We start from the raw sequence: 24,427 nt of genomic DNA on the forward strand, positions 1-24,427 counted from the left end.
ATTTTTGTAGGCCAACCAGGAAGTTAGCATCTCCTCGGTTCCCTCGACAAAAAGCTAATGGGATTTTTCCATTGTGTTTTGGATTACTGCAGAAAATAAGGTCTTTGGCAAACAAATGTTTATGATACTTATACGTTATGATTTCTGAAGTGTGAATGCAATCACCAGAAGTTAAAAGCTAACGTGAAGCTATAAACTAACTACTCTACGGTCACATGAGCGCGAGTATACACAACGAGGCTGTAAAGGAGGACGAGTCGGCGTGATGATGTTTAGTAGTACTTGTTAGCAACCGCCCTTTTTCAGACACATAAAAGTTTCAAAATTCACGAGTGGGATATTTATTGATCTATTTTATGTCGTACAACAAAACGCTAAAATCTCTTCAGCTTGTGTTAACCACAGACCTTATTTCAGGCATCTAACTAAAAACCCATTGACTTTCAGACAAGGGAACAGGAAGTGCTAAAATGCTCACTCATTTCCAGGTTTTAGGACTCATTCCTGCACCAATTTATTGTTTTGCTATCTGCGTCGTATCTGCACTTACCTCTAAAGATTTCAAAAGACAACCAGCCCTAGTTATGGAGAAATGATCGTATATTAACATGGCCATTTTCTCAAGCTACCTAACAGAGCTAACTTGCTAGCTATAGCTAACTTAACATAGCTAGATTATGCTTCACCACTTAGCTTCTATCAAATGTTTAGTCCATCAGAAATGTTTGTAGAACTAAAAGACAAACTGCATTTTAATCCACTACTTCTAACCATCTGTGTACTATTAAGAAGACTTCAGTTTAATGGCACAGATACTCTGATTGGTCAGAAAACTACGGAGCCGGGGGCCATATGATGTGGAAATCCGTGCACACAGATTATTTAAGTGTTTACACTCACTAAATAAAAGCACAGATTGATAATCAAAGTCAGACAAATGGTGGAAATACTACAACATGCAAGGATAAAGTACACACCAGGAGAGGTATCGAGATATTTTGTGCTTTAACAGTCAAACAGAATTGTTGTGTCTGTTTAATGTTTTCTATGTGCAGCAGCACACTGCATATTTATAGTTTTTTCACAATTTTTCTGACATATTGTGCTTTTATTCAGCTGGTATGACATTAAATGCTGCATTACATTAAAGCTTTTTCAAAACAATTATATTTATCTCCTTTTAATCTGAATGCCAGATGCATATCTGTACATACATTTTATAAATCCATGCATATGTTGTATTTTTATCTGTATGTCTTCATACAATTTATTGATTCACATATAAATTCACCCGTAACTGTTTTTTTAATCCTTGTGTACATTTATTAATTTTTGTGCATCTTTTAGTATTTTTGTAATGCTTAAGGTTTATTAATGTTTGTACATTTATTAATCCGTGTGTTGGTTTTATTAATCGGTACATGTTTTATTAACTCATGCATACGTTTTATTAATCTGTAGGCATGTTTTGTTAATCTGCCCAATGTTTTATTCATCTGTGTGTACATTTGATTAATCTGTGTGTAAATTGTATTTCAAATTATAAATATATACATACATTTGCTTAAAGCAGCATATTTTTCCACTCCCATGTTGATAAGAGTATTAAATACTTGACAAATCTCCCTTTAAGGTTCATTTTGAACAGATAAAATGTGTGATTAATTTGTGATTAATCGCGATTAAATATTTTAATTGATTGACAGCCCTAGTACATATTAATCTGTACAATCTATACAAAATACATGTGTATGTTTTCTTTATTAACATCAATGTTTTATTATACGCTTTATTAATTTGTTGATCACGTTTTATTAATATGTGCATAAAGTTTATTAGTCCGTGCAAACAGATTTCCAGTAATGTTCTCTACCATATGACCCCGACTGGCTTCATAGAAATCATAATAACATTTTTACTTTAATGAAGACATTGCTCTCTTTTTTTTGGCATCATTTAAAACTGTTACTGATGTGCTTTCTGAAAATTCAGATTGAATTTAAATTCAACATTTAACAGTTTTTTGTTTTTTTTAAAAGCACCAAGGACAGTCGTGCATGTCCCGTCTGAGAGGAAAAACAGGAAGAACAGCATATTGTGGTGAAACTGTAATAAATGCTGTCCTTTGATACTAAACTGAAGTTAACAGAAAATTGATTTCCACAGCAGACAGTGTGTCTGACTGTGGGAAGTTAATGTGATGCTTCATGGGCGTCACTGCCGCACCCACATAAAGGAAGATTTAGTTCACTTGATGGTTATCTCAAATCAATGGTTCCTTTTATTTTCAGCACAGTAGTGAAATTACTGTTTGAAGGATATCTTTGGTGTTATTCTATATTTTTCTTATTGTCAACAAATCCCATGTGCAGATCCAAATCCTCAATCCTCAGCTCCAAGCCCATTGGTTCCTACGGAAGACTTTAAAAACACAAATACTGTATATAGTTTCATGTTTAAAACAGCTGCTCACTGTTGTTTTTATCAAACAAACAGGAGGAAATAGTGCATTTGTTGGGGACTATTTTCAGTGGCCGATTAATCTAATCCAATTTAGTGAGTATTTCAGGATATAATTGTTGGTTTGGTTCTGCACACAGGATTTGTTGACAATAACAAAAATATAAATTATCACCAGACTTAGCTTTTAATTCCAGAGAGATAAAGCACTTTTCTTTGTGTTTGTTTGCATTGTTAGCATGCTAATGTTTACTTTTGTGTCAATTCACAGAATCGTTTAGCATGCTATTGTTTTGTTTTTTTAGCACACATTAGCCCCTGAGTTATTTTTTAGCATGCTAACAAAGTCCTTAGCATGCAAGTTATTTTCTGTAAAATATTAGCTTGTTAATGTTTGTTAACACACTAGTGATGCGTCCGAAATTCCACACTAACATACTATTTAGTAGCTAAGACAGTATGTGGGATATTTTAGTAAGTCCGAAACCTTAGTGTGGAACCAATAGTGCGCAAATTGCATACTATTTCCGGTGAAATATTACAGTATGCAACGCTGGACACCACAGCGGAATAAATATCCCACAATGCATTGCGGTAGACGACAACGTTAATAACAGATGTTGACGGACAGCTCTGTAACATCAATAACGCTTCAATTTAACTGTAAGTATACGATTTCACTTTTCTAGCGTAATATTTATATTTTAAATGAATTCAGACTTTGATTCTCACAAACCATCGTTTTGGTCACATGAGGTTGGCACTGGTTACCATGGTTACACGTCTCCAACCGTCAAGGAGGCTGTCAGAAAGTGACGACTTAAATTACTGCTCAGATACATACTACTGTTTAGTCACACCAAAGTATGTTGAACGATAGTACATATATTAAGTATGTCGTTTTTGCATACTTTTTATGCATAGTATGAGATTTCGGACGAAGCCTTGAATAATGATTTTTAGTGTGCTAGCAACAATTAGCATAGCAGGCTATCACTGTGCATCATTTGATTTCTGGGCATTTAAGAAAAGGGATTTTTAAAAAGATTTTAATGCATCCGTGGTCCAGATTGCTTTTTACTGAGCTTGAGGAATTTTAAAAGTAGAATAAAAAAAGTTGGAATGAATGAGACTTTTGATTATGAATCGAGCAAATCAAGCTAGGTGCTGTAAACCACCGAGGAAGTGCAACAAAGAGGCGACTCGTGACTGCTACTGCGAGCTGACCTGTGAGATTTTGGCGGGAAATCGTCAGGATTGTTTTATGGCACACAACAGGAAGAGGGCACTGTTCTTTTAGAGCTAACACAGTTTCAACTTCTCTAAAAAGCTTCTCTAAATATTTGAAAGCAGAAGGTGGAAGGAGGGGAAATTAAAAACCAACATGTCTACCTTTTCTGGGAAGGAAAGTCAGGGTGGGAAGCAGCAGGGGGTGATGGGAAATGTAGTCGAAACAACAAAACCAGGTGAGGGATTGTCATTCATTGATACTGATTCTATTGATACATTGATGGTTAAAATGTGACGGAGCACCTTTAACATGAAAATGTGACTTTAGAAGTCCGATAATACTGTAACTACGGTCCTGTCAGGGTTTTACCGTGATGATCAGCTGTTCCTTTACCTCTGTAGTAAGAAATATAATCCCATCAGGTTAATTATCCAGGTGGTTGCTAGGCAGATAATTGACCAGGACACAGGAAACTGCCTTCACAGCCACCTGGAGCCTTCTTACACGGCTGCACCTGGAGGGAAGGAGGGAAGGAGGGAAGGGAGGAAGGGAGGAAGGAAGGAAGGAAGGAAGGAAAGGAGGAAGGAAAGGGAGGAGGGAGGAGGGAGAAAAAAAGGGAAGGATGGTAGATAGGATAGAAGGACGAAGAATGGAAGGGTGCAGGAGATATGGAGGAATGGAGGGAGGAGAAACAGAGAGAAGTGAAGAAGGAAGGATTGAAATAGAATTGAAGTGTCATCATGTGAACGTGGCTCAGATGTCTGATTAGGATTAGAACTGGTTCAGACATCAGTTCCCCTCAATGGCTGATTAGCGCCTTTAGCATTGTTAGCATTCCTCACTGAAACCAACACACACAGTGAGGCTCAGTGTCTCTCTTCTATCAAACGCTGTACATGTTTTAACAGTTTTAACACAAGACGAATAGAACATCAAATATAAAACCTATGAAATGATAAAAACCATGTGCATGATGGGACGTACCGGTCTGATGAGGGCCGCAGGTCACGCTGTAAGACGTCCACAAGCTAACGGCCATCAGGAACGTCGCTATGAACCCAAACACCTGCAAACAAAAACACAACAGGGTCACACCATGTTAGCATGAACACATTCACATCCTACTACATGTTTTGACTACAGAAGTCTTAATCTATAAAATATTACAACACAAAAACAGATTTCTGATTTCTGATGAATCAGACGAACAATGTTATCAGTGAAAAAGTCAATGTGACTTCCTGTGTAATTAGAGGGAGGACAGACGGACAGAAGCAGGAAGGACGGAGCAACTCCCGACGGGATTTTAATAGTTTCTGCTTCAGCGTGGAGGGCGGTCAGACAGAGGTCTCACCCTGCCTCTGCTTTCAGGAACCACAAACATCAAACCAAACTGCAAATCAGTATAAAAACTTTTTAAAATCAAATTCGATTTATTTGAACTAAATAAAAGAATGACAACAAAGTTTTTGCTGGACTGAAATTAAACCTTTATATGCTGCTTTGTTTACTCAGCTGATGTGTTTCTGGACTCTGATTAGTGGCCACATCTTATTGTGAAAGCTCATTCTCAACCTGGGATCTAATACTTCCTGGCTTCTTCTGGTGCATCATCAGGAGCAAACTCAGTCCACTTCAGAAAAATAATCCCTGGCCTCAGTTTTATCTTTCAAACAGCGCTAGCAGCTTGTGCTAACTGGTGATAGCTCAGACTACAGGGAGGTTGAGAGCTGGTCTATGGTCAGTATGACAGACGGCAGCAAGTCTGTCTCTTAAAGGAAACGACACACAAATGTCAGCCTGTCGGTGAGCGTCTGTGGCCCTAGTTTTTGAGGTGGTCGGTGAAAGAAATCCCTCTGATTGGCAATTCAACTAATGCCGATTTTACACAAAACAACTTCTCAAGCGATTTCACTGTCACAGACATATTTCCAATATCGGGATTAAATCGGGAGAGTTTTGCTTGAGTTGTGGCTCGCTCCCGTGATCTTGATCATTTAGTGTAAGTTGATCATAAAACTCAGTCAAAGCTGTCTTCAGTCTGTCTTTTTCTCATCTTGATGTTCCGATAAAATCAAGTTTAATATTATCTTAAGTTCAATGACGCAAACATTGTCAACAACCAATAAAAGCACTCTCTCCAGCAGCAAACAGGAAAACTAGAGCTGCACAATTAATCAAAATTTTGCAATATGACCTACTGCAATTTTCTAATCACAGGAGGTGTAATATTTGTTAAAGGTGAAATGTGTGTCAAAATAGCACTTTAAATTAAATATTGTGGTGCTGCAGAGATGTTCTGGCATACACATCAAATTCTACAGACTTAAGAGAACATCTTTGTTTGGTACAGATCCCCACAAAAATCACACCATATTTACTTTAATATATTTTTTTGTAATGATGAAAGAAATTGTCATTCCATCTGATATAGCCAAAATAATTGCAATTAGATATTTTTTCTGAATTGTTCAGCCCTATTCTAGATTAAATATTATACATCTACATTACTCCTGAATATCTACCTGTGTTTTATAGACAATTAACGGTGAAGGAAAGCTGATGAAGAACTAGCACACTCTTCTTGATGTTTCCTTTATTAACAGACTCTCTATCTATCTATCTATCTATCTATCTATCTTTCTGTCTATCTATCTATCTATCTATCTATCTATCTATCTATCTATATGTCTATCTATTTGTCTATCTATCTATCTATCTATCTATCTATCTATCTATCTATCTATCTTTCTGTCTATCTATCTATCTATCTATCTATATGTCTATCTATTTGTCTATCTATCTGTCTATAGTCCTCAGTAGGTCACCCAAGTATCCCAGAGTCTGTGTGGTTACGTACCGATCCGGCCACCAGTGCTGAAACTCCTCCGCTCTTCACAGCAGCGATGATGGAGGCGATTAAGATGAGGACGGTCCCGACGGAGTAATGAAAGAACTCCTGAAACAGCAGAGTGACAGACAAGGGTTTAATCAAAGTCACTGAGAGGGAATCAACACACCCCAAGACATTATTTATCTTCACAACATCATATTATCACCCTGAATGTGTGAGGCTGCGGTTAAACTGTCTACTTGTGGTGGGTTAACTTTCACGCTGACGTCCTGCAGACTTTGTTTCACCTCCTCAACAATCAACTAACTAAAACGAGGTGGACCCAAACCCTCAACTCTTACTGCGATAAGAAAGAGACATTACCACGTTTTTTTTATGGATTACAATATGTCAGTCTGACCCACCAGGAATAAACTCCAGCATTTGGTTACACATTTTTCTGGAGCCATTATGATCTCAAATTACAACGGGAGCTGAGAGAGAAAGTTACTATGTTGGATAATTAGCCCCAGGTAACAAGGCCAAAGTGAGCATAGCTCACATACTCCCATACTCACACACTCCCGCTCACTGCTTAACCCCTACTAAAGTAGAGCCAAGGGTTTTGCCTTTTTGGAACTAATGGAATTAATGTATTGAGCACAATCTAGCTTGTTATTAGCTCACGTGTGAAAGTGAAATAGTTTTCGAGATCTACTCCGAAAACAAAATTGAAGTAAAAAAAAGAACGGATGGACGGACACGCGGAGTGCTATATACCCCCGACTACGTTGTTGCGGGGGTATAAAGAAATATCCAAACAGGAAGAGTGTGACGTCTCAGAGAAGTGTTTCAGTCTTGCAGAACAATAACCACATTTGTCCTGTTATTTTATTTTTGCAATTGATAAAGTTGCTACTGCACGAACACAAACTAGCTGGAAAGATATCCACAGCCTCAAATGCTTTCCGACAGGTACGCATGCACAATGTCGTATACGCATGCTGTATAACGTTTCTGTTTGTTTGGGACCAGAGTGACAGCGGGAAGAAAAAAAGCGCTCAAAAGCATGGCGCTACTAAACCTGAGGGGACGCACCCTATTTTTTCCCTGATAATGCGACACTGTGAATAACAAATCTGTGTTGAAACCAGCAGGAGGAAAGTTAGTAACTTTCCCTTTTAGCAGCTGGTGGGCGGCACAGTCCTGATTGGTTAAATAACGGAGCTACTAACGTTAACGGAGGTTCCATTGAGTTATATTGTGAGGCGTTCATGCTCTGCTCAGTAAAATGACAATTGGGTGAAGGTAAATTACAACGTAGTTATGACATGTAAATCGTCAAATGTAATCGTGTAAAATTAAGTTTTTGGCGAGAAACTTGAATAGATCCAGTTGTTTGAAGGAATGTTTCCACAGCAATATAAAATAGATATTAAATAGAGAATTATTACCTGATTAACTTACTTACTCTAGCTGGTGCTAAGATTTTTTTAATCAAAGCAAATATTTAAATAATTATTTGAATTGTGTGTTTTTATGCAAATAACCACTATAGATGACGGTAAGCACAGTACAGTACTGTGTACAGTACCCTCCCATCACCCAAAAAACAGGGCTTCCCTGAAGCTATGGTGTAATTAGAACACGGTAATTTACCATGTATATAATGTTTTATATGTAAAATATATCAAACATTGAATGACATCAGATCTAAAATGTTATTCCTTCATTTAGCGCAGAGATGTCAAAAGTGGCAGACAAAAAAAAAAAGGCTTGCCTGCCACTGTGGTAGACAGTGAAAAAAGTGAATTTCAGACCCTGGTGACATCACTAGTGACAGTGAGCTGGTGTGGTATTCAGTGTTATTAATCAGGAAGTGCATCTTTATTAAGAACCTAACTTATGAGATGAAGCTAACACCTTTCTACTCACTACAGAAGCTTCCTTCCTTCGTTAACCCTACAGACACATTTTGAGTGAACTTCCTGTTAAGTAACAAACAGTCAGACTGTTAAAGTGATAAACCTGCTGAAGGAGGATGTGTTCTCTGTACACAGCTGTGTAGAGGGATTTTTCTGCTCACCGTCAGCGGCCAGTTGATGCAGGGCATCTTCGCCTGCAGCCTGAACAGGTGCATGAGGAGGAAGATGAAGAAGGCGATGAGGAACCACAGCGTCACCACTACAAAGTACTGGAACGCTGCCCAGCTGGGCCAACCCCGAGCAAGGTGGACGCAGAGGAAGGCGACGAGCAGGGCGAGCTGGAAGGAAAAACATCACAGCGGGACTTTTAATACACTGAACCCTGGATGTTGGAACAACCTGCTGATGCTCTCTTGTTGTCATAAAACAGTGTTTGCTCTCAGTGTCTGACATTTTTCACTCATTCACTTTCTGTAGATGGTATGTCAGTACATCAGATCAGCGATTGAAAATCAGGATTTCCTGTAGAGTTTTAAAGCAGAAGTGAAATAAAACGCTGCAGGAAATCCTGATGTTCCATTCACCTATGTATCATGATTTTTTTTATTACGATTTTGAAATTGATTTTTTAATGCAAGAATCAATTTATTTGCTTCATTTGAGTCTATGTGGAGGTAGAAAGAAGTTACCGCTTTTATTAATGTAGTCTGAGTAGCTTGACGTCATATCTTTTCCGTATCCTTCAACCAAAACAAACCGCAGCGAGCCAAAACGAGAAAGTAGAAAACGGCGGAGGGTCTGCGTGGATACGACCTGCACCCTCACATGTTAAATCCAAAGATATATTTGACTTCAGGACATCTCTGACTAAATACATGCTAAAATTAAAACATTTTCACTGGATTAATTTAGATATTTTCCAAAGTAAAAGTCCCTAGAAGTATATGATTCAACTTTGTCTCATGGTCTAGTGTTAAAAAAGTTAACAAAAAATCACAATTAATCGCAATACATATCGAATCGGAACCCAAGTATCGTGATAGTATTGAATCAGGAGATAGTTGTATCAACCCCAGCCCCTTTATATACTAATGAAAACATAGTTATGAATACTATATTCAATTTCTGCTAATAAATCCCCCTAAATCCTAAACACTGGACCTAAAAGTCTCCAAATCCACATTTCTTAATCAATATTTTGCACATTACACTGTACAGCTCTTTTCATTTAATTTGTATATATATATGTATATATATATACATATATATATACATAACACATATTGTTATTGTAAATGTCTGTTATATATAAGTACAGTAACGTTATGTTACTTGATAATTGTTCCCACCACAGCACAGCAGTCTTTATGTCATCATGTGTTCAAACCACTACTACATCATCACCAACATGACCAGCCAGACTCCATGTAAATAATCCTGAATTTAATACCTTTCCTTAAAAGGTAAAGTTCCCTGTCTCCATAGAAACTGCGTGTTAATACATAATACATGCATGGTGTAAACAGCGAAGCTAACGGCTGACGTCAGCTGACGCGTCCCGGTGTGTCGGTGTGAACAAACTCCGTTATATTCCGTTATATTCCAGGTACACTCCGTGTTATAACCTGTGTTAATGTGTTCTCACCAGCTGTCCTATCTTCAGCAGTCCCGGGATGGTCCGGGTGTAGCCCATGTTCAGGACACCGTCACCGGACGTCCTGGTCGTTGTTGTGGTTGTGGTGATGACGGTGTGCGACATGTTGACGGTAAACAGCGCCGGTAGAACACACGGGAGATATCAATGTTTACAAGAGTTAGACTGCAGGAGAGAGTCACCGTCGACTGGTACCAGACCGTCTGTCGCTACGCTACGGCTACACGGTTACACCCGCGTCAAGGCAGACCGGATACACAGAGACGGGTTCCGGGGAGACGTTTCAGAATAAAAGACATGGGTAAGCTCTAGTATAATATATTAAGTGGTTGATAATTATATAAAAAGTGTATATATATATATATATATATATATAAAATAAAAGTAATGAGATATTTATGAATATATATGAAATATGTTTAAGTTGTTTTTTGTTTGTTTGTTTATGTATGCACTGTGTTATATGTAGGTGAAAGATACAAATTTGTAAAAACAATAAATGAACACAATAAACTATATATTATTATTATTATTATTATTATTATTATTATTATTATTATTATTATTATTATTATCTGTAGGTGAACGATAAAATTGGGAAAAACTTGTGGAAATGTATCAACGATGTGTATTAACACAATAAAGTATAACAATAAAGTGTGTATATATAGTAATTGTATATATAGTAATTATTCTTTTTTAAAAGCTTTAAACAAAAAAGTGATAAAAAAAGTTTTAAGTTTTGACTTGATTTTCTAATTAACTAACTAACTAACTATATATATATAAATATATATCAAAGATAAAAAAAAATCATATTTAAAGGGAAAAGTGTTAGTTTTGCAAGTATTATTATTATTATATTAGATGCAAATAAAATGATAAAATCATTTACATATACAGTGTGTGTGTATATATATATATATATATAATAATATAATATACATATACTGTCTATATATATATATATATATTCCTACATATATATGTAAATGATAAAAAAAACATATTTAAAAGGAAAAGTGTTAGTTTTGCAAGTATCATTATCATTATTATTATTATTATTATCATTATTAATAATGATAATAATAATAATAATAATAATAATAATAATAATAATAATAATAAATATAAATCAGTGAAGCCTGTTGGAGCCTAAACAATTAAGAATGTCGTGAAAACTAAACGTGTTTCCAAAAAAGTACATAAATACACTGAATGCTGGTTACATTACCAGTTAGAGATGGAAATAAATTATTGACAGATACTGACCACAAAAACTTTAAATATTGATCTGTCATTTCACATAATGTATTCGGCTTCACCGTCTTATTTTAGTTGTTGTGTTCACTGGGGAGCAGGGTTTCCGTGCCTTTATTTTGAAGTGAACATCCTGTGTGTTCTGCTGTCATGGTGGTGGAGTGTGTCAGTATTGACTGGTCTGTGGAGGTGGAGGTGTGGTCTCCATCAGGAAACACTGCAGCAGCAGCAGCAGGCTGAAAGCTTCCAGAGCTTCAGCTTTAAAACACACTGATTGTTCTGAAACAGAGAGCTGCTGTCAGGATGCTTCTCTCAACACACACTGAATACAGGGCAGACTGTTCCAGCACATAGCTTGTCAAATACATTCTGGGTCCAGTGTGTGTGAGATTTTTATTTTGAAAGGTTCCAGTTTGTAATTAGGGGCCGGACAGCTACGAGGAACCAGGGATCGAACCACCAACCTCCCAATTGGTGTGCTACCCGCTCTACCTCTGAGCCACAGCCACACCAAATTAATTTACGTCTGTGTTTCCCCCAAATTTACTGAAATCTTAGAGATTATTTGTTGGTATTAAGGCTGACGATAATAACGTGTTAATGCAAAATCATTTTAACGCCACTAATTTCTTTAACGCATTAATGCAATCAAACTTCTGGAGGTTGATCGGGCTCAGTAAAAAGCTATATTGAAGATACTGGTATCATATGAAACTATAAAACCAAAGGAATCCATTGGTGCCAACCATGGATGACGGCTAAGAGGTTAAATAACGCTACAAAGTTATGCTAAATTTTGGCAAGGAAAAACTGTCATGTCCATTTTCAAAGGGGTCCCTTGACCTCTGACCTCCAGATATGTGAATGAAAATGTGTTCTATGGGTACCCACGAGTCTCCCCTTTACAGACATGCCCACTTTATGATAATCACATGCAGTTTGGGGCAAGTCATAGTCAAGTCAGCACACTGACACACTGACAGCTGTTGTTGCCTGTTAGGCTGCAGTTTGCCATGTTATGATTTGAGCATATTTTTTATGCTAAATGCAGTACCTGTGAGGGTTTCTGGACAATATTTGTCATTGTTTTGTGTTGTTCATTGATTTCCAATATTAAATATATACATACATTTACATAAAGCAACATATTTGTCCACTCCCATGTTGATAAGAGGATTAAATACTTTACAAATCTCCCTTTAAGGTACATTTTGAACAGATAAAAAATGTGCGATTAATTTGCGATTAGTCATGGACAATCATCGCGATTAACTATTTTAATCGATTGACAGCCCTCGTTGGTATATCACTGAAATACAATGAGCCAGAGTGCTGAGCAGCTGGATGAGCCTCCTGAATCTTTGATTTAAACGCTCTCAAAGCTCTCATGAATAATTTAAACTGCAGCTTTGAGGAGAGAAGGCAAGACTGCAGTATAACAACCCATGTCAAGCCAAATTTCTTATAAAATAAAAAAGTTGTCAGATTTAACCTTCAGTGACATTTATCTCACGATACAGTGAGGCTGTGTCCGAAATCATTCACTCACTATCTATGGAGTTCGATGTAGAGGATTATATATAGTGAAATCATTGGAACAGTAACCAATGAATAGCCAAACCATAAAACAAACAACCAAACACGCTTCCTAACCCAGCCATAAACCCTGTACTTACCTCCAGCCAACAACGGCCGAAAGAAACTAGACAATAAAACACTACATGTGGTATGGCTTCGAAAGAGGCCAGCTGAGGTGGATCAACATCTGATCAGTATCCTCCTGGACGACTCCCTTTGGAGGTTTTCTGGGTACGTCCAACTGGTAAAAGGCCCCGGGGTAGACCCAGAACAGGCTGGAGAGATTATATATCTGGTCTGGCATGGGAACGCCTCGGGGTCCCCCAGGAAGAGCTGGGAAACGTTGCTGGGGAGAGGGACGTCTGGAATTCCCTGCTTAGCCTGCTGCCCCCCACAACCCGGCCCCAGATAAGAGGAAGAAAATGGATGGATGGATGGATATGGTGCGAACTATTGGAATGGATGTACTGATAAATAACTAACCCTACTGCCCAGATCACAGAACCACTGAACGAGTGCATATATCATATACGAGTTAACCGTTACACACACAAATTAGCGAAGTTACTCTGAGATAGTGGATCATCCAAACTGCTGATTGCCGGCTGGAACCAAAGGCGAGAAAGGGGAGGGGCCAGTCGAAGACGGGGAAGACTGGGCGCAAACACAGGTGGGAAGTAACAGCAGGTCTTTAGACCGTGGTGAAAACACAGACAACAGAGGGCTGAAGGAACCTTTTAGTTCCTGGAAAAGTAGTTTCAGGGACTAAAAGTCACGGGAATTTTCGGTGGAAACCCGGCTTAAGGCTACAGTTAAATACAGTCTTTTTGAGGTTCTCTTACTTCTTGGCTGCTCAGGCGGACTCACCATCTCTTAACACAGCTCTACAAAATGTAATAAGGGAACAAGCAGTGTTGGGGAAGCTACTTGGAAAGTGTAGTGGGCTAAGCTACGAGTTACAATGCATTGTGGGTCACTTTGAGTCCACTATACAGGGTGTAATAATAATTCTCACTATATATTCAGACAGCAGAGGACTATATAGTTAGTAGAGAGTTATTAAACAGCTGAAGCAGGACGTTTAAAAGGTGTTGCAGAGCAGCAGAGATGTACTGAAAAGAGACGTTATTTTCCACCACAGCAGGTACTTCTTTAACAGCTTTAATTTGTCACCATGGAAACGTATAACGAGTGCTTCCCACTTTCAACCACATCCTGTGGCCATAACATGGTTAAACACACACACACACACACACACACACACACACACACACACACACACACATACATACCTTCAGCAACAGGAAGTGAAACTGAGACCTGCAGCAGCTTCTGAACTAAAACTTGAAGATAAGTTTTCAGATTCTGAATGCAGGACTTTTACCTTTAGTATTTTCACAGTGTGGTATTAGTACTTTTACTGCAGTAAAGGATCTGAGTACTTTTTCTTCCACCGCTGGTGTTTATCAGGTCTTTCAGTTTCAGTGTCACATGTAGGTGAGCGCGCCGCAGTAAAAGCCTCAGCTGCACCACAGGCGGCAGCTCTCTCACCAAACCACAGAGGCCATTGGGGTTTTCAAAGCGCTGTGCTTGAAGCGGTTGAATATCTGAGAAACACAAACACGCTTCATGTTAGGGATTTAGTTCAGAGAAATTATGCTGTTTTTTTAGCCCTGAGTGAAGCAGGCAAACATTCACATACTGCCAACTTCGACCTTGATAATGACTTTAACACCCCAAATTTGGGCATGTACAATTTTTCAAATACTGTGTTCATTATCATCATTAGCATTCCCTGCTGTAGTCAGTATGCAGCAAACTAAACATTACCTCCATATGAGATATTACATATCATTATACAGTTTTGTTGAATACTTGATTCTGATTGGTCAATCACAGCATTCTGTAATTTCTGTGTAACAGACCGTTGCTATGTATAACAGACCGTTGCTATGGCCGCAGTTCTGATGTCGGACTCTGGCGTCAAAATATTGATTTCTCAAGTAAGTAACTGTGTAATAATCAGGATAATCTACAGCTAGCGAGTCATTGTTGTGAAATAAACCCCTTCAGAGTGATGCAAGACCTGTCAGGGTTTATTTCACAACAATGACCGGCTCCCTGTTCATTATCCCTTATATATAACATTAATACAATTGAATTTTTTATTTTATTTTTTAATAATAGAAAATCTTTCAAATTTTAATTTCCCAAAGTGTGTCAACACTGTGACCTGGTTTTCTCCATTTTACCTGTCAAGTTATCATATTAGTGTACTCTGCAATATTTAGGCACTTTTAGTAAGAATACTCACAGTGTAATTTGTTTTTCTAAGTCTCTCTTAAAAACAAAGTTGTTTCCCCGTTATTCCCTCTTGTCCTAAATAATTAATCAAATAATAATTTCCAGGCTGTAATCAAACAAGTTTCCAGATCATTTATTGACAATAGCAACACGTTTAGCTCAGTGTCCAGCGAATGGCACATCCCTTGTTTTCACAGAACCTTTTGACCTTCCAACAAGTAATGTTGTTATTAGGCTCTGGGTGGGGGGGCGGGTGACCCCTGGGGCCCACAGCCTCAGTCCGATAGTCCTGCTCTATAATCCATCCATGGAAAAATCATTGTTTGCTGTAGCATTTAAATGTCTCTTCATTGAATTGAGGGGCTCAAACCAGGAACAACAGAACCAGAACAAAGGTGGAGTCTGTGGAGTTCAGTTTAGTCGAGCTGTGGCTCCCCTTGCTGGAGGACATGAACACATACAGCAGCTAAACTCTACAGGCTGGAATAATAACACTGTGTGCAGGCTGTTCTCATACACCGTTAGTAGCTGTAATGCACTGTAATTCATATATATCCCAAAAAATCAATTTGAAGAAATGAACTTTAATTTATTTGTTGCGTAAATTCCGTACTTAAGTTACGCTGCGAGTTATTATAAGCCAAACCACGATCTTTTCCTAAACCTAACTATGTAGTTTTATTTTGAAAAGACTGGAGTGTAAATTGACACGTGTTGCTGGACATTCGTAGGAAAACAAACAAAAAATGAGGAACACCTTTTCATTAGAAACAGAGTGTAGAGTCATATTAATAATCTTTCGAATATTTTTATTTTACATTGTAACTGCAGTGGGAACCGGTCTGACAATGTGACATGTAGCCTCATGTGACTCAGCAGTCAACAGGTGTCTCACATCAGTTTAACACCTCCATAAGATCAAACAAGGTGATCGTTCACATCCAGATCAGATCAGGTCACAGACACCTTATCAGCAAAAACCAAGATGGAGACGGCCAAAAACCAATGCACACATCATTTAATTTAATTATTATTTACACCTGTTCTTTTCCTATTGTCTTCTGTAAAAAAGGTAGTATCTAGAAGGGAACCCACAAGTTGGGGAAACTCTCGCGAGATAGTTAAGTTTATGTTTATGTGATGTGATGTTATGTATATTATATTATATCATGGCCAGTTATCAGTGGATGAAATATGTCTATTAGTCAGGTTAGATCCACTTGTTAAGAGCATAAAGCAGAATTATTGTTGCTATGACTACCGACATTACTACGTTACATAATTGTACATATATTTATGACAGTGGTTAACCTGACAAGAACTACTTTGGAGGTTAACACAAATTTAACAGACAAGTTAGGGTTTTTATTTTCACTGTAATTTTGTTTCCATGTTTAAAATCATTCTGCATCTGACCTCAAAAATACAAACAAACAAATAAACACCTACAGGGAGTAAATAGGAGCCAAACACCAGTTTGTGGTGGACATGTTTATTTCATACATGTTCACACACGGCCAGCACTATGGGCTAACACAGAGCTTTAGCATTGGGCTAACACGGATTACTATATTGTTATCAGTTTATTACAATACACATTATTTTGTTTAAACAATAACATGGAATGTGAAAGTGGCATTTTAACCCTTTTTGGACAACAAAGAATACAAAATACACAGTGAAAGTTAATGCTGTTAATGGGAGTAGATGTTAAAAGGCTGGTGTGTCCCCTCTGTTTAGTCTCTTCCTCTTCATACGCTCATGGAGACCTGGATAAACTAGAGACAGAGAGAAATATATCCAGTGTTACTGTACGACCATCAACCAACTAGCAGTCTTGTCTTGGCAGCAGACAGATTATCAGCATGGATTTTATTTACAAAATCAACAGTTATAGTTGATTTCAGCCTGTGAAGCGATAAATTCGTCACTGATCCATCAGACGGATTCTGGATAATGTCGGTTTATTAGCTAGCTAATCTATCACCATCATACACCTGGTAGCAGATTAGCGCTAGCACGAGTGGTTTGAGGTTGAGAGTCGAGTTTAAGAAAGCTTTTATATCCATGTGATATATTTAGCTACTGAATTCAAACAGCCAGTTCCCCTGTGCAGTTATGAAGGACTCAGGTGTGCTTGATAGGAGAAGAGACATCACAGCTTTAGAAATGAGAAGTTGTTGTAAACTTACGTCATCATACATAAATGTGGCCCTGCCAGTTCGGGTTGTGTCTCTCCTTTGGAACTGATCTAAAAAACACATGAAAAACAGACGACTTTATCAACTTTTTAAACACTTTCATCGTTGATTCTGAGCATTTGTTCATTAACACAACATATCCACGTCTTCGTCTCCATCTTGAACACTAATGTCCCATTCACACTAACAGCGAAGCAAAAACAAGCAGCAGCAAAACAGATTTTAAACACCTAAAATAATCTTTTAGACAGCCCTTTCTGACGGGGAACCGAAGCTGTTATCTATGCTCTCTTCAAAGCCACCAGACTCCATTGACAAAAACAGTAATTTTACCTCTCAGAACACAGGAGTTGCTGGTGTACCGCTGCATCTATCAGTTAGTTTGTAGGTAATACACTGACTGTGGAGAAGTACCTCCCTGAGAAACACCTGGACTATCCCTTTAAATGCTAGCGGTCTCAGTTTTCATGCGCCCACTCACCAGTCAGGGCGCGGAGTTTTACGCAACTGCTCACGAAGTCATCGAACGCGATTTTGCCGCCAAAGCTGTAGCGCCTCATGATGATGTTCAGGGCCTGAGGACTCAGATTAAAACCTGCAGAGGAACATAATCAAATAAATGACATTAACATTGAGAGCAATTACCTAATATTTGATTTTATTCCGCAGACATTGGCAGTTATACAGTACATGTATAAATATCTGTTTCATCGTTAGGTTTGAGAGGGTTAGGATTGCTCGTACCCATAGTGGTGAGGGCCTGCTGCAGCTCGTGGCCCTCCACCGTCCCGCTGCGGTCTCGGTCGTAGGACATGAAGGTCGTCTTCCAGCCGTTCAGAACCTGACTCAGCTGCTTGAACTCATCAAAACCCATAGTGCCGGAGTAGTCCCTCTGAGACACCACAGTCAGTCAAGGATCCATCACTAGTTGTATTTTTACCACGCGAACGTGATCTCATCATCACCAGGACAAATGTCTCTAAACTCACTGAAAATCCTCTGTAACTATGTGATAAGACGCTCCGGAGCTAGAGTTTATTTCAGATTACATACTAATATAATAGTGTTTACTAGACACTAAACTTGATAGTACTGTTACAGGGAGTATTAAAGAAATAAATGTATGTCACTTAAGGCCGTCAAAGTTAACGCGATAATAACGCAAATTTGTTTCTTGTCATTTCTTTAACACATTAACACAACTTGTGATTTTTAGGTTGTAGCGGCTCAGTTTTAAAGTGAGAGTGAAGATACTGGTATCATATGAAACTAGAAAACCTGAGGAATCCATTGGTACCAGGTATGTCGTGTCTGAGTTCATAACATCACCCGGCGGCGAGCTCTATTCACATACAGGGCCATTGCACTGACTGTATCTAGCAAGACACACATCGCTACTGCGGTATGAACCCAAAATAAACAGATTGTGCTGCGATTTAATATCAATAAACAGATACAAATGGTGCTGAAATAATTACATAATGATGTTGATTAGTAAAAAGTCTGAATTCAGGCTTTGTCAGGTCTGTCTGCAAGACGACAAGCAAACAACTTTTAAAATGCTTGTTTTCTGAATGGAGTTTGGATGGATCAGTGCCAGGCCATGCAGCTGCTCCATCAACACTCAACATAAAGTCATCTAGGCATAAATACGGCAGCGACGTTGTTGTTTCTACCATAGACAGTCTGTGGTTTCTACACCGAGTTTGGTCCGGTCTCTGTACAGATAGGATGTACTATCGTAGCTCTGGGTGACCACAGACACATACAAGATTTATTTCCTCCATTTCAGATTCAACAACATCAGGACGTCAGTGACGACAGGAGGACAATCTCAACGCTGAGAGGCTTTCACCACACAGTGTCACACCAATTTCTCGCTCGAGTTGCAATATTTTGGGTCGCCCAGCGCAAATTCACATCTATTTGCCTCTTTGCATTGTCTTTGTCTGTAATCGTGCAAAAAGTTTGCTTCGCGCTTGGTGTGAACGTACCTTAAGTGTTCCAGTGACAGTAACTATTTAACCTGTGTTTTTCCTACTGAGACAAGTCAACATGTGTTGTGTGAAACAGGCCTGTTAGTTGATGGTGAAGGATACATCCAGCATGTTGATCATCAGTTTGCACGTCTCCAGGCTGAAGGCTGGAAAAGGAAAACACAGACGGTGAGCACGCAGCCTACCAACAGGTCCACACTAATCTAAAAACACTATTTACGTGTCAAACATTTAGTGGGAAAATGCTGCATTATTGCTAAAATAATGAAATTGTGAATAACATTCAGATCTCAGACTCCCTCTCCTGGTCTCTAAACATCAGTTGTGTCGTCAAAAAGGCACCATTAACGCAACTTGTAATGTTTAGGTTGTAGCGGGCTCAGTTTTAAAGCTAGATTGAAGATACTGGTATCATATGAAAATAGTAAACCTAATGAATGCATTGGTACCAACCATGTCATACTACCTTGTCATGAAGGAGGCTAAATAACGTTCCAAACCTGTGCTAAAGTTTGGCGCGGAAAAACTGTCTTGGCCATTTTCAAAGGGGTCCCTTGACCTCTGACCTCCAGATATGTGAATGAATATGGGTTCTATGGGTACCCACGAGTCTCCCCTTTACAGACATGCCCACTTTATGATAATCACATGCAGTTGGGGCAAGTCATAGTCAAGTCAGCACACTGACAGCTGTTGTTGCCTGTTGGGCTGCAGTTTGCCATGTTATGATTTGAGCATATTTGTTATGCTAAATGCAGTACCTGTGAGGGTTTCTGGAGAATATTTGTTATTGTTTTGTGTTATTAATTGATTTCCAATAATAAACATATACACACATTTGCATATAGCAGCATATTTGTCCACTCCCATGTTGATAAGAGTATTAAATACTTGACAAATGTGTCTCAGTTCTTACGTTTGTATGTGCCAGAGATGCCGGATTGTGTGAGGCATTGCTGCAGCTCGTCCGCTGAGATCTGCTGATCCTGTTAGAGTTTAAGACAACAGAAGGAAGGGAAGAGTTAGATAACAACCAGCAAACTGCACAGAGATCAGAGAAACATCAGTACCAGAATATTGTCTGGTATTGTGGGGTTGGTGTTACCTGTCCAGCTACAGATGAAAAGTATCCGTAGAGAGGATCCTGCTGCTGCATCTGCAGAGAGAGAGACAGAGACACAAGAAAGTCTGCAAGATAGTTAGGTAGAGTGTTAGTAGTTAGTTAGTAGTGGATCATTCAATCGCTTCAGCTCTAAAGGTGACACACATGAATAAGGATTACAAACATCATCAAATCTCGCCTAACCTTAACCAGCTGTGCATGAGGATTCATAACTACGCGTCCCTGATGAAGGTCCAGAGACAGAAAAAGTTAAATAAAGTGAGTTTACATGATGAAACAGGAAGCTGTGTAACCATCGTTTTAAAATCTTTCCTGTTAACCAACTGGGAGCCGATGCAGAAAGGAAAACATGTCTGCTGTCTGCACCATTTGAGTCGATAAACCTCATGAATTAGCAGCACAAAACTCCTCTTCACTCACACAGAAACAATACCAGCTGCCTGCATGCTTCACATTGTTCACCAACGCTGACTCAGTCAGCTCATGTTGACCACTGAACGGGCCTGAAATCATCTGATTATCTAGTTTCTCCCTCAGAGGATGTATAGAAGAAACCTCACCCTTCCTCCGCACCCCGAAGCCTATTGTCCTTCCCCCGTAAAACAAACAAACAATATTTTTACTCCACTACATTTACCTGACGACTTACAAATTAAACTTATGATCAACTTATAAAGATGACACATTATAGTACAGTATATAATTTAGTTTAAATTACCTCCAGATCCACCAACTACTACAAGTACTACTTGCATCAGTAATTATAGTTCAATGATACAATACATACTATTCATTTTAGTATTTTAAGTTAATTTAGATGATAATAATAATATAAATAAACTTTATTTAAATAGTACTTTTCTTAATGAGGTTAAAAAACAGCAGATAAAAACAAACAACAACACTACAGAAGGGAAAAGTTAAATTTAAAATGTTGATCATTTGAATTAAGTACAATTACTAATGCAGGACTTTTACTTGCAATGGATTATTTTTATATTGTTGTTGTAAAATATTAGAATACTTCTTCCACGGACTGTTTTCATGGTAACATCTTGACAGCGGTGGGAAGTAACCATTTACTACTGTACTGTACTTGTACTTTACTTGAGTATTTCCATTTTCTACTACTTTATACTTCTACTCCACTACATCTCAGAGGGAAATATTGTACTTTTTACTGCACTACATTTATTTAATATCTTTAAGATACTTTCCAGATTCAGATTAATGATATAAAATGTAATCAACCAATACATTATAATGTATTACTATATTATAGGTATTATTATATTATTGTAGGTTAATTCTTTATTGATCCCCAGTGGTAAATTCACAAGCAACCCAGCAGTATATAAAATATATAAATTAAAATGAGCTCCACCTTTACCAGCTGCAACATTATACTGACGAACACATTAATGTATCAATAATTAGAATACAATAATATAATATATATTATTCTGCATAATGAGTAGCCTACTCTTGGTACTTTATATTTTGATGCTACTTTTGTAACATGTAACAGAGTATTTGTACACTGTAGTACTGTTACTTTTACTAGAGTAGAGTATCTGAATACTTCCTCCACTGCTGGGGAACATCAATAAAATGTGGAAGCTGTTAAAGAACATTGGTCAGCTGATAGCATATTATTGTTCTATAATAATATAATAACTTAAGATAGTATATTATTGTTCTATAATAATATAATAACTTAAGATAGTATATTATTGTTCTATAATAATATAATAACTTAAGATAGTATATCATTGTTCTATAATAATATAATAACTTAACATATTATATTATTGTTCTATAATAATATAATAACTTCAGTTATTATCACACATTTAGCTTGTTCTATAATAATATAATAACTTAAGATATTATATTATTGTTCTATAATAATATAATAACTTAACATATTATATTATTGTTCTATAATAATATAATAACTTCAGTTATTATCACACATTTAGCTTGTTCTATAATAATATAATAACTTAAGATATTATATTATTGTTCTATAATAATATAATAACTTAACATATTATATTATTGTTCTATAATAATATAATAACTTAACATATTATATTATTGTTCTATAATAATATAATAACTTAAGATATTATATTATTGTTCTATAATAATATAATAACTTAACATATTATATTATTGTTCTATAATAATATAATAACTTCAGTTATTATCACACATTTAGCTTGTTCTATAATAATATAATAACTTAAGATAGTATATTATTGTTCTATAATAATATAATAACTTAAGATATTATATCATTGTTCTATAATAATATAATAACTTAACATATTATATTATTGTTCTATAATAATATAATAACTTCAGTTATCATCACACATGTAGCTGATGCATATGAAGTAGAAAGCTTTAAACAGATAATACAGCTGTTCTGTGTATTGTTATAAACTAAACACATCATGTCAGTAAAGTGGACCAACTCCCGGCCTGTTCGGACCGGATGTCTGATGTCTGTCCCGGGACCTTTTCAGCTTTAAACCGATAGTTCATCACATTGTAACGCTTTCTTACCGGGACTCCACCGTGTCCAGCACCGTATCCTGGATATGCCATTACTAAATATGCTATAAAACAACAATGAAAGCAGTGAGGAGTGTGAATGTAGAGCTGCCGCGGTGACGCCTCCTCAACTCCAGAGGGTGTGTCTGCACAAACTACACTAACGATTCAAAAACACGCCGAAAACTGAGATTATAATATACTATATTATTATTATGAAGTGTTGTAAATTAGCCTGGAGCACCGAGGCGGGTCTAGGTGTAGATATATCCCGGAGAAAAGCGACAGCCACAAAACAACCACAAAAAAATGTGAAACCTTCGAGGTAATTGTTGCAGATCCGGTTTCCTCACTGCTGCTCTCTGATTGGCAGCGAGCGACCACATGACCTCAGATTGACCAATAGGATTAGAGCTGACCTTTAGAGCTTTTTACAACAATGAAAACAATGTAATAAACACTGAGCAGACATGTACACACAAAATACTCTGAGCTGCAGTAGTGGAGGAAGTATTCAGATCCCTTACTCAAGTACAAATACTAATACCGTACTGTAAAGATACTCTGTTAGAAGTATTTAAAGTGTTACTTCAGTAAAAGCACTAATAACAGACTGCAAAAATAGTCTGTTACAGTTACAGTACTAATACCACCCTGTAAAAAAAAAGTTATAGTACTAATACTAGAATGTAAAAACTGTTAGAGTAAATGTACTAATTCCACACAATAAGAATACTCTGTTACATTAAAAGTACTAATATCACACTGCAAAAGTACTAATAACAGACTGTAAAATTAGACTGTTACAGTTAAAGTACTAATACCACCCTATAAAAAAACAACTCTGTTACAGCACTAATACTAGAATGTAAAAACTGTTAAAGTAAAAGTACTAATACCACACAATAAGAATACTCTACTACAGTAAAAGTACTAATAACACACTGTAAGAATACTCTGTTACAGTAAAAGTACTAATATCCCACTGCAAAAGTACTAATACCAGACTGTAAAAATACTGTTACAGTAAAAGTACTAATATCAGACTATAAAAAATACTCTGTTACAGTAAAAATACTAACACCACACTGTAAAAATACTCTGTTACAATACAGTACCTGAATAAATGCACTAAGTTACATTCCACAATTGCACCATAGCCTTATAACTGCAGTACTAGTATAAAACCAGTGTAAAAACTTCCCTTTCAGTGTGATCATAAAGAACTGGAGCTCTCTTGAATCATCAGGATTCTCCAAATATTACAGATTATTATATTTCAGGTTGCAAGCTTTAAAT

The 24,427-nt window shown here is 37.3% G+C and overlaps 2 protein-coding genes across 4 annotated transcripts; both read right to left on the minus strand.

Moving 5' to 3' along the window:
- Positions 1 to 147: 147 nt before the first annotated feature.
- Positions 148 to 10,368, minus strand: cmtm7 (CKLF-like MARVEL transmembrane domain containing 7). The gene is made up of 5 exons (XM_037783723.1): positions 10,095 to 10,368; positions 8,611 to 8,787; positions 6,552 to 6,650; positions 4,676 to 4,757; positions 148 to 4,205 (listed from the first exon to the last, which is right to left on the minus strand). Exons 1-5 carry the CDS (start codon positions 10,206 to 10,208, stop codon positions 4,192 to 4,194), a joined length of 486 nt encoding a protein of 161 aa, XP_037639651.1. The 5' UTR covers positions 10,209 to 10,368; the 3' UTR covers positions 148 to 4,191.
- A 5,669-nt stretch (positions 10,369 to 16,037) lies between these two features.
- Positions 16,038 to 23,477, minus strand: sri (sorcin). 3 transcript variants are annotated; one of them, XM_037783719.1, is made up of 9 exons: positions 23,141 to 23,477; positions 20,549 to 20,599; positions 20,360 to 20,429; positions 19,546 to 19,589; positions 18,191 to 18,338; positions 17,928 to 18,041; positions 17,438 to 17,496; positions 16,969 to 17,023; positions 16,038 to 16,923 (listed from the first exon to the last, which is right to left on the minus strand). In XM_037783719.1, the coding sequence occupies exons 1-8, from the start codon at positions 23,180 to 23,182 to the stop codon at positions 16,997 to 16,999; spliced, it is 555 nt and encodes a 184-aa protein (XP_037639647.1). In that variant the 5' UTR covers positions 23,183 to 23,477; the 3' UTR covers positions 16,038 to 16,923; positions 16,969 to 16,996. The 3 variants fall into 3 exon arrangements, with proteins under 3 accessions (XP_037639647.1, XP_037639646.1, XP_037639645.1); XM_037783718.1 differs by having other exon boundaries at positions 16,722 to 16,926; positions 16,972 to 17,023; XM_037783717.1 differs by having other exon boundaries at positions 16,722 to 17,023.
- Between the last annotated feature and the right edge of the window lie 950 nt (positions 23,478 to 24,427).

This window comes from Sebastes umbrosus, chromosome 11 (genome assembly GCF_015220745.1).
Source record: "Sebastes umbrosus isolate fSebUmb1 chromosome 11, fSebUmb1.pri, whole genome shotgun sequence".
Taxonomy (NCBI): domain Eukaryota; kingdom Metazoa; phylum Chordata; class Actinopteri; order Perciformes; family Sebastidae; genus Sebastes; species Sebastes umbrosus.

Excerpts from the sequence above, each read along its gene's own strand:
- cmtm7 (XM_037783723.1), bottom strand. The coding sequence starts at position 10,208 with ATGTCGCACACCGTCATCACCACAACCACAACAACGACCAGGACGTCC. Across the intron at positions 8,788-10,094 it reads TGCTGAAGATAGGACAGCTG|CTCGCCCTGCTCGTCGCCTT; the intron begins GTGAGAACACAT and ends TTTTCCTTCCAG. Across the intron at positions 6,651-8,610 it reads GCATCAACTGGCCGCTGACG|GAGTTCTTTCATTACTCCGT; the intron begins GTGAGCAGAAAA and ends CTGCTGTTTCAG.
- sri (XM_037783719.1), bottom strand. The coding sequence starts at position 23,182 with ATGGCATATCCAGGATACGGTGCTGGACACGGTGGAGTCCCG. Across the intron at positions 20,600-23,140 it reads CTGGACACGGTGGAGTCCCG|ATGCAGCAGCAGGATCCTCT; the intron begins GTAAGAAAGCGT and ends CTCTCTCTGCAG. Across the intron at positions 17,024-17,437 it reads CCACATTTATGTATGATGAC|TTTATCCAGGTCTCCATGAG; the intron begins GTAAGTTTACAA and ends CTCTGTCTCTAG.